Source organism: Bactrocera dorsalis, chromosome 6, assembly GCF_023373825.1.
Source record: "Bactrocera dorsalis isolate Fly_Bdor chromosome 6, ASM2337382v1, whole genome shotgun sequence".
Taxonomy (NCBI): Eukaryota; Metazoa; Arthropoda; class Insecta; order Diptera; family Tephritidae; genus Bactrocera; species Bactrocera dorsalis.
The window spans coordinates 37979657-37990130 of record NC_064308.1 but is presented as its reverse complement, the minus strand read 5'-3'; the positions used below and the strand labels follow the sequence as shown (position 1 = coordinate 37990130).

Here is a 10474-nt window from a genome sequence, read left to right as displayed (position 1 = left end):
AGAGAAAATGACGTTTACAAAACTTCAAAACGATATCTTAAAAACTAAGGGACTAATTTTATATATATACAGACAGACGTGCAGACAGACAGACGGACATGGCTAAATCGACTCACTCAACATACTGATCATTTATATACATATATACTTTACAGGGTCTCCGACGCTTCCATCTGGGTTTTTCAAACTTCGTGCCAAACTTAATATACCCTGTTCAGGGTATAAAGAGCCCGAGTTTTTAAACATTTTAAAAGAACTGGGGGGTTACTCTGTAAAGCGTTGCGTAAGTGAAAACGCTAGTTAATGAAAAAAAGCAACTCTGTAAGGCGACAAGCGAATTTGAAATTGCGTTTTGCGCATTTATTTTTACCCCTTCGCAATGGCAGCACTCTGTATTGCGTAAACGACTGTCAAATCTGTGCGTTTAACAAATTTTTGATTCGATATCAAACTGGCAAGCACAATGGACAAAAAATTTAAGTTTATAAGGCATATTTGTAGTTTTAATTAAAAAAAAATATTTAACAGGGAACATTCTAAAAATAAACAAACAAACCTAACACAATTCGAAATTTTAATTAATTATATGAAAACACGTTTGAAACTTTCCAAAGGACAAGTGAAACTGTGGACGCGAAAAATGCTGCAAATAATTTATGGAAAGAGTTGGTATGTAACCTTACTGCTGCGGGGCCAAAACTAAGTGGCGGAACAAACTAAGTATCTCTGGAACTGGTGGTGGTCCTCCAAGTCATTGCTCCTTAACACCGTTGGAGGAGCAGGTTAGTGAGCTTCTGGCAATGGAAATATCCGTCAGTGGAATAAGCGGCACCTTAGAATTTGTAGCAGCACAGTTAACGCAACCAAGTGGGTCAGACATCACAACAGACGAATTCCGACAGAATGAACTAACGCTAGTGGATAAAATGCCGCATTGTTCACGTCAAAGAGTCGCTCCGCAAAAGAAATATAGCCTTTTAAATAAGCAGGTGGATAACCAAATCGCTTATCACAAAGGTTCATTAAAAGTGTTGTCTGAAATTAATGAAAACCTAAAGGTGATTTCAAAATGTATGAAAAAAAACATAAATTGGGTAAAAGAAAATATAAATTGGCTGTTGAAAAATTCGAACACAAAAAAAGGATTGATTTGGACAAAACAAAACTAAAATTTGCAACATTAGAACTAAAAAAGCAAATGCTAGAAATTGAACGGTCCGACTAATAAAAATATTGTATTTTAGTTATTGATATTGAAGTCTGTTACTTATTTTTTAATACTTACTGATAATTACTTATTTATTATATTAATAGTTTAAATGAATTGTTTTGATTTAAAAACGTATTTTGTGTTGATGTGATAGTTTTTACTTTTTATTACATACAAGTATATAATACTTACATATATAGATATGTATACACATGTGCAAGAGACTAAAGCTTTATATCATTAATATGAATTTTAATCAAATAAATGTGAAAATGTGAAAAATTAAAAAGTTTACTTAACTTATTAGTGTTATATGTTTATAAAGTAGTCATACTGTTTTTTATTTGATCCCTTAAACGTTTGGCAACTAGCATCGACTTCTTCAACTTCTATTGCTATGTTGGCAGGTGATTCCACATTAAAAAGAGTGCAAATATTGGTTGTCAAAAAAGTCTTGCGGTATTTTTATTGAATCAATTCGTGTGGCACCCATTCATCGAGCTTCTTAGTGACTCCAAGCTTCTTCAAATGGTTTATAACGGTTTGATGACAACTATGCCGGTCTCTTTCGACCAATTCATCGATTTTATTGCAATTTTCGACGACAGGCCTTCCGGAGCGTGGCGCATCTTCGACCCCCTCTACACCAGAATGAAAACGTTGAAACCATCGTTGTGCGGTGGAAATGGAAACTGTATCGGGTCAATAAACTGCACAAATTTTATTGGCGGCTTGAGATGCATTTTTGCCTTTATCGTAGTAGTACTGTAAAATATGCCGTATTTTCTCTTTATTTTGCTCCATGTTTGCGACTCTATAACTCACGAACGACTTAAAAGAAACGACAATCAACCAAACACGTGTGAAATGAGCTTTCCAAAAAGGTATGGCATGACCCGATGCGACGAACTAACTACGCGCTTTCACTACCGCAAGACTTTTTTGACAACCCAATATTATGAAGAGCACAACATACGTTCAAAATTTGCACCACTTTTTCTGGGGCATAATGTAGTTCTCTAGCAGCTGAAAGGCATCGGAACCGCGCTTTTAATACTCCAAATACTCGTTCTATAAGGGATCTGGCTTTTGAAAATTTGTAGTTGTAGTAACTTTCAGCAGAGTTTTCAGCAGCATTTCTGTATGGAGTTAAAAGCCATGGCTCAAGCGGATATCCAGAGTCGCCTATAAGAAAAAAATTAAGTTAGCAAAATAATTGATGCATATAATAGCTAACGAGTAAAATTAACGAATGTGTATATGCTCACCAAGAATGCGAATTCCTATTTCTCCATAGCACCACATAGTTGGTTTGTAAATATTGGCGCTCGCTTGACAAATTCCACACATGTGAATCATGACATGCCCAGCAAACCGACCGTTAACGGCTTTTATCATCATCTTATGATCACATATCTTGGTTTTGGAAACAATATTTATAAAAAAAAAACAAAGATAATTTAAAAAACAATTGCCTTACCACCATAGGGTTTATACTATGCTTTAATTTCCTATTGAAATATAAACGCTCATTAACTGCCGGTCGTATCATTTGGATGTGAGTACCATCCACCACAACAATTGCTCCTGGAATTCCAGACACTGAGTAAAAAGCTCGTTTCGCTTCATTTTTCTCCTCTGAAGACATTGCAAAAGTGATGTGTTTTGGACACAGCACTTTCTCAATTGCTTTACAAACTTCAAACAAACAACGCGAAACAGTTTGTTGAGCTAGTCCTGTATGATGATCTTGTCCAATTTGCTGTTGATATCCTCGCTGCGTCAAAAATTTTAAAGTGCCAGCTAATTTCACAATTTCAGGTATTCCTGTGGTCCTGCGTGGAAATTTTAGCTCACTACTTACGCTATCCAACACATATTTGAATGATTCCTTGCTTAATCGAAAGTTTTGCATGAAACTGTTTACGAGTAGAAGCACAAATAAGTTTAAAGAATCACATTACACTTTATCATTCAAACTTACTTTTTTTCACTCGTTTCGGTCAGTAATGTCAACTATACTGGAGATATGTCAACGGGAAAACAGTGCAACACTGTTTACAATGCAAAAGTGTTACAGAGTACCGATTGCCCTTCGCAACGCAATTCACTTTCGCAACGCATTGCTATTCGTAACGCCTTACAGAGTAACCCCCCTGGCTCACTTGTCGACTATTCTAAATATTCTGCACTGCGTCGACAATATTCGGACCTAAACAAAAAATATTATACAATTTACTTAAATAAGATAAAAAAGAATATTGTGCGTAATCCAAAATTATTTTATTTTCGTTAACACCAAACGCAGAATTAGCGTCCGAGCTGAAATACAAATTTATTTTATCCTGTGACAACCACATTATTTCCAATATGTCCTACTGTTCTTATCAGCACGTGCTCTTTCCGAATACTTCAGTTAACGCCTCTATTAGTTCTGAAGAAGACGTCTTACTTAATTTAAATAAGTTAAAACCATCTTTTAATTACGACCGTGATATGATACCCTCATGCTTCCTTAAAAATAGTGCCAAATATAACTACTTGCCTTTGACAAGGATTTTCAATTCCTCTCTTAAACAAGGCATATTTCCTTCAGTACGAGTATAATTAATTTATAATCCTTTTACATAAAGGTTTGCAAAACTATTAGTTACCTAAACTTTTTGAATCTTCATTGCTTTTTCTATATCTCTGTTAGTTTCATCTTCTCTGCACGGATTTCGTAAAGGAAAGTCATCTTTAACAAATTTACTTGAATTTGTAAACCATTGGGTTTTAGAAAACATAAGCATACGGATGTTATATACAAGGTGCGTTCTAAAGTAAACAGGACTTTTTGAATCTATTTATCTATATGTCGACTGGTGCGTTAGAATCTGCTATCTTTATCGATTGTCCAGTGAGAATTTTATGACATTTCATTGGTTGGAAGTGAAGTTATTGCGTTTTTAGTGTCAGTATGTTTGTGTCATCGGTGCGAAAATAAGCTGCGACCAAAGAGCCAGCATTAAATTTTGTTTTAACACTAAACATATCATAACGGGTGAAATGACCCATTTTGAACTTTTGCATTGAAAATGCACGTATAATTTTATTGCGTTTTCACATTTGACTTCATGACTTTTTCTAAGTAATTAATGTACAGTTACAAAAATATTTTTTTTGTTTATTCTTAGTAATCCTTGTTGTACATATACCGATATATACCACAACAGGTCATTTGACCCGGAGAGAATTTTTCTGTTTTATGAGATTATCGAGTCATATTTGTATTCAGTAAGTTGCACATTCTTCCACAGACTGTTGCGTAAAGTAGTTCAACGAAAAAAGCTCAAAATAATTTCAAGAAAATATCAAATAATAACTTTTTAACGAAAGAAAAAGTGGCAAAAATTGAAAGTCTACCTAGCTTATATTTTATTTTGATAGCTATAGTAATACAGATCATTTTTTACCCAGAAAAATGTCGAAGCAAACAAAACAGTACAAGTTCTTAGAAGATATAAATAATAGTGGCGAAGAGTTTTCAGAAATTAGTGAAGATGAATTTTCTGAAAATTAAGATATATTGGTTGCAAATAAATAAAAAAAAATGAGTTTGATTCTACAGATACTGACGATGAAAAGGAAAATATTGTTAATGTATGTAGTGACCGAAAAGGAATAAGATTACTCTCCAGTTCGAAAGAAAGTGAAGCAGAAATAAATGAACAAAATGTTGCAATTGATGGATCTGCTTGGGAAGAAATACAAATAGGTGGCACACCTGGAAGACCACCACTTCATAACATTTTCAGGCAAGAAGTAGGCCCAACAGGATATTCAAAACGCCATATAATGAAAGGTAAAGTTAGTGCTGCATTTTCATTATAATTGACCACCGTATTATGAACCATATATATATAGAAGAAGCAAAGAGAGTGTTAGGTTCCGATTGGAGTTTATCTAAAAAAAACTTAGATGCATTTATTGGAATTTTATTTGCTCGAGCTGCATATGGAGCAAATAATTTGAATATTTCCTTTTTGTGAAATAACATATGGGGGCCTAAATTTTTTTCTGAAACTATGAGCAGAAATAATTTTACCGAAATTCTTAGATTTATTCGTTTTGATAAAAAAAGTCAGCGGATTCAACGTTTGAACAGAAATTCGCTATGGTATCTGCAATTTGGGATATTTACATTGAGAACAGCCAAAACTGTTACAAACCGGGTGAAAATATTCCTATAGACGAACAGCTATTTCCGACTAAAGTACGATGTAGATTTACGCAATACGAGTACATGCCTAACAAGCCGGATAAATTTGGAATCAAATTTTGGTTAGCTTCGGACGTCGATAGCAAATACGTCATAAATGCACTTCCATATCTTGGAAAAGATGAATATAGGCCCTCTTCAGTACCACTCTCTGAATATGTTGTACTCAAACCCATTGAGCCATTTACGGGTTTCGGAAGAACTGTGACCACTCACAACTTCTTCACAAAGCAACACAACTCCTAGCCAAAAAACTACGTTAGTTGACACTATTCGGTCAAATAAAAGAGAACTATCACTAATTGCGAAACAAAAGAAAGATGATATGGAACGATTTTCATCGAAAATTTTTACAACAGATAATTGTACTCTTACAATCTATAAAAGTAAGCCAACAAAAAAAGTACTTTTACTTAGTTATAAACATAAATTCGTTAAAGTGGAAAAAAATGATAAACGTTTACCTGAAACTGTTTCATATTACAATAAAACCGAATTTGGTGTAGACATGACCGATCAAATGGCGAGGAAATTTACTGCAAAATCTAACTACAAATGGCCTCTCCAAGTTTTTTCAATATGCTTGATTTAGCTGGCATAAATGCCTGGATTTTATATAGGGTGATTTTTTAAGAGCTTGATAACTTTTTTTTAAAAAAAAACGCATAAAATTTGCAAAATCTCATCGGTTCTTTATTTGAAACGTTAGATTGGTTCATGACATTTACTTTTTGAAGATAATTTCATTTAAATGTTGACCGCGGCTGCGTCTTAGGTGGTCCATTCGGAAAGTCCAATTTTGGGCAACTTTTTCGAGCATTTCGGCCGGAATAGCCCGAATTTCTTCGGAAATGTTGTCTTCCAAAGCTGGAATAGTTGCTGGCTTATTTCTGTAGACTTTAGACTTGACGTAGCCCCACAAAAAATAGTCTAAAGGCGTTAAATCGCATGATCTTGGTGGCCAACTTACGGGTCCATTTCTTGAGATGAATTGTTGTCCGAAGTTTTCCCTCAAAATGGCCATAGAATCGCGAGCTGTGTGGCATGTAGCGCCATCTTGTTGAAACCACATGTCAACCAAGTTCAGTTCTTCCATTTTTGGCAACAAAAAGTTTGTTAGCATCGAACGATAGCGATCGCCATTCACCGTAACGTTGCGTCCAACAGCATCTTTGAAAAAATACGGTCCAATGATTCCACCAGCGTACAAACCACACCAAACAGTGCATTTTTCGGGATGCATGGGCAGTTCTTGAACGGCTTCTGGTTGCTCTTCACCCCAAATGCGGCAATTTTGCTTATTTACGTAGCCATTCAACCAGAAATGAGCCTCATCGCTGAACAAAATTTGTCGCGAAACACATTTCGAACCGAACACTGATTTTGGTAATAAAATTCAATGATATGCAAGCGTTGCTCGTTAGTAAGTCTATTCATGATGAAATGTCAAAGCATACTGAGCATCTTTCTCTTTGACACCATGTCTGAAATCCCACGTGATCTGTCAAATACTAATGCATGAAAATCCTAACCTCAAAAAAATCACCCGTTACAAGCAAACGACAGTCTACTACAGATGCTTATAAACGTATGAGATGTCAAATAGGATACTTTAAAGAAAATAAAACCAACAAAATTTGCTCTAAATATAAAAAATATGTTTGCGGAAAATGTACAATGGAAAAACTTACATATACATATGTAAAAAATGCGATGAACTATGAATTAAAAATTTTTATTTTTTGCTTTTGTAATAGAAATGCTCAACACATTATTTTGTTTAATTATAATAAATTTAATTTATATTTTTATTTCCTTCCTAACATCCATATTTCATACATTCAAGCATGAAACATACAGTCGGGTCATTTGACCCACTATGGTAGAAATAGGTATATATTAAGTCTTGGTATGATTAGTGTTAAATTTGGTAAAACTTTTACCGAAACGTTTCAATTGATGAAACAAGTTTATGGCGATGATTGCTTATCCCGTAGCAGAGTGCACGAGTGGTTTCAACGTTTTCAAAGTGGTCGTGAGGACATAAATGACGATCAACATGTGGGCCAAACAAAATCCGTGATCACCGGAAATTCCATCGAAACTGTGCGTGAATTCATCAAAAATCAGCCGACATCATCATTGAAATGAATGGAAATAGAATTGAACATCTCAAAAAAATCGACTTATCGCATTTTGACCTAACATTTGGTCTTACGAAAGGAGTGTGCACGGTTTGTTCCGCACAAATTGACTGAAGACCAAAAATTGCTCCGAATCCAACATTCGATCGACGCTTGTGACCGATTATTTGACCAAAAATCACATTTTAACCATTAACCACTCCCCGTATTCACCTGATATGGCACCGTGCGACTTCTTTTTTTTCGGAAAAATGCATTTGCCCATGAAAGAAAAGCGTTATGCAGACGTAGAGGCCATTCAAAAGGCTTGCACCGGCATACTGGTGGCTATGCCTTCCAACGAGCTAAAACACTCGTTCGAAATACTTTTGGACCGTGCAAAAAGCTGTATTGAAGGAGAAGGAGACTATTTTGAATAAAATAAATTGATTTTGTCGAAAAAACCATTTGTTCTGTTTTTTTTTTACTTTGGAACACACGTTGTACATTGACTTTAGCAAAGCTTTCGATAAAGTAAATCTTTAGACTTTCATGCATATACTTGATCTTCTGGGCTTCCAACCAAGATTTCTTGAATGAGTACTTTCTTATCTTTACAATGGAACATAAGGAGTGATATTTGAGGGTACTCTTTCAGATTCAATTAATGTTTCTATAGGCGTTCCTCAAGTTAGTCATTTTGGCCAGATTCTGTTCTTGTCATAAATAACACGATATCTCTTCTGTTATATAATTCTCAATAACTGTCTTAAATGTCGACAACGTAAAGCTTTTGAAATTATATACTTCAATTGATGAAAGATGACTTCTGCAAACAGACTTAAACAATTTGGTGGCTTGGTGTGATAGAAATGATGTGCTATTAAATCTCAAAACGTAAGACCATGTGCTTTTCTCATGGATCTGGGTTCCCCTCTCCTTATGTAATAAAAGATTATATACTTGAGCAAGTTTTTAACTTTATTGATTTAGGAGTTACTAAGGACCCTCAGCTGAATTTTAGTTTTTACATTGATACCATAGTCTTGAAAGCAAAAGGCATTCTAATTTTCTTTAAACGTTGGATTTTGAAATTCGCTTAGACAAATTTAATATAAAACGTGCAGTGGTGTACTTGTATGAGCAATTTTTCTGCGAATAACTTGTACATGTTCTTCCAAAAAGAGTGATATGATTCATTAAAAAAACACTCTAATTGTTATGGCGACTCAACTGCTTTCATTTAATTTAAAATACATTCGATACAATTAAGTTCTGAATACAACATCAATTAAATGGCCTCCACGACTTCTTTTGCATTCGAGAACTTTTTCCACTAAATAAAGCGTACATACGACTTTATTTCAATATTGGCTATTTGAAACAACTGATCGGTATTTGCCCCATTACTGCGATCAATTCTTTTTTTTTTTACAATTTCCCATACATTTTCTATGGAAATAAGGTCCACTACATCCACTTTATTCCTCTGGAACCATGATTTTAGGACCTTTACCGTTTGCTTCGGGTCGTTGTCCTGTTGGAAGACCCACTTAGGTGGCACTTCTCATTGAGCATGTGGCAACATTAGAGATTCCTTAAAGTCTCTGTAAACGAACCGGTAGCATTAATACGATGAAGAGGCCCCAAACCAGAAGCAGAAAATCACCCCAGACCATAACATAGCAACTATGTTTGACTGTTTTAAGACAATAGGAGTTTTAAAGATGCTTGTTTCGTGACTGTCAAATGTAATCACTTCTTACCAAATTAGATTTCGACTCATCATCAAAGAGAACAGTAAACACATGCGAAATACACGTAAATAAACAATGGTACGATACACTGCGTGCCACAACCGATATGCTGAAGGATGCATTTCCCGGGCTCCTAATCTCCCTTTTTAGCGATTTGCACTGGCCAGCAAGATCGCCTGATTTGTCCGCTCCAGACTTATTTTTGTGGGGCTTTTTGAAGTCGCGGGTTGGTTTATGTCAACAAGCCTCAGACTCTTACCGCTCTTAAAGATAATATCCGTCAAGAATGTGAGGACCTATCGCCGGAAGTTCTGGCCAAAGTGATGAGAAAATGCCATAAAAAGGACTCAAATGACAATCAACTGTGGCGGCGGCCATTTACATGATATCATATTCTCGACTTGATGTAAAAAAATTTAAAGACCAAATAAAAATAATCCACAAGCAGAATCGAAGTTTTTAATTTTTTAAAAAAGTTTTTCATTTTCCAAAATACTTCGGAAGGTTATTTTTACGCCACCTGTTATATATGTATGTATGTATATCTACATATATAAACTATATGCAGCATTTCATAAATGTTTTGATGTGTACGATTTTAAGTGGCACTCATTGTACATATGTATCTCCTAAACCAATAAAGCTACAATAACCAAATTCGTTTAGGCTACATAGTTTAAGAACCCCTACCGACAGTGCGAAAAGAAGTTGGAAGAGTATAAAATGTTCGGTTACGCCGACTTGGCCCTCCATTAGTTGTTTATATATAGAGTTAAAGTAAAACTTCTGAAAGAACTTGCTCGCTTTTGCACGGTACTGTATAAATGGGATGCATATAGGCGTACTAACACGCTCATCCACTTTGTAACGGGACTCAAAAAAGCATTAGACATGGAAAAAATATTGGATAAAATGGGGTAAAACATTGTTATCTTGCAGCTGTTCGCAATAACTGTCGCATATGCGCTTTATGCAAATCAGCTAATGACCGGAGACACGCATGCGAACCATTTCGGCAGACAGCTGACCGACCGCCATGCAAAGTAACACGCCAGACGTCCATAATACCTTCATACACAGATTTATGTATGCATGTATGCATTCCACAATTTCACTATTTTCA

At 35.2% G+C, this 10474-nt stretch overlaps 1 protein-coding gene across 1 annotated transcript; it reads right to left on the bottom strand.

Moving 5' to 3' along the window:
- Positions 1-1366: 1366 nt before the first annotated feature.
- On the bottom strand, positions 1367-4673 carry LOC125779420 (putative nuclease HARBI1). Its single transcript, XM_049460774.1, has 3 exons — positions 2691-4673; positions 2479-2626; positions 1367-2395 (listed from the first exon to the last, which is right to left on the bottom strand). The coding sequence occupies exons 1-3, from the start codon at positions 3123-3125 to the stop codon at positions 2124-2126; spliced, it is 855 nt and encodes a 284-aa protein (XP_049316731.1). The 5' UTR covers positions 3126-4673; the 3' UTR covers positions 1367-2123.
- Positions 4674-10474: the final 5801 nt, after the last annotated feature.

Bases quoted from the DNA above. Each gene is read 5' to 3' on its own strand.
- LOC125779420 (XM_049460774.1), bottom strand. From the start codon at position 3,125: ATGCAAAACTTTCGATTAAGCAAGGAATCATTCAAATATGTGTTGGAT. The intron at 2,627-2,690 runs GTAAGGCAATTG...TCCAAAACCAAG, and splicing joins ATAGTATAAACCCTATGGTG to ATATGTGATCATAAGATGAT. The intron at 2,396-2,478 runs GTGAGCATATAC...TTTTTCTTATAG, and splicing joins AATAGGAATTCGCATTCTTG to GCGACTCTGGATATCCGCTT.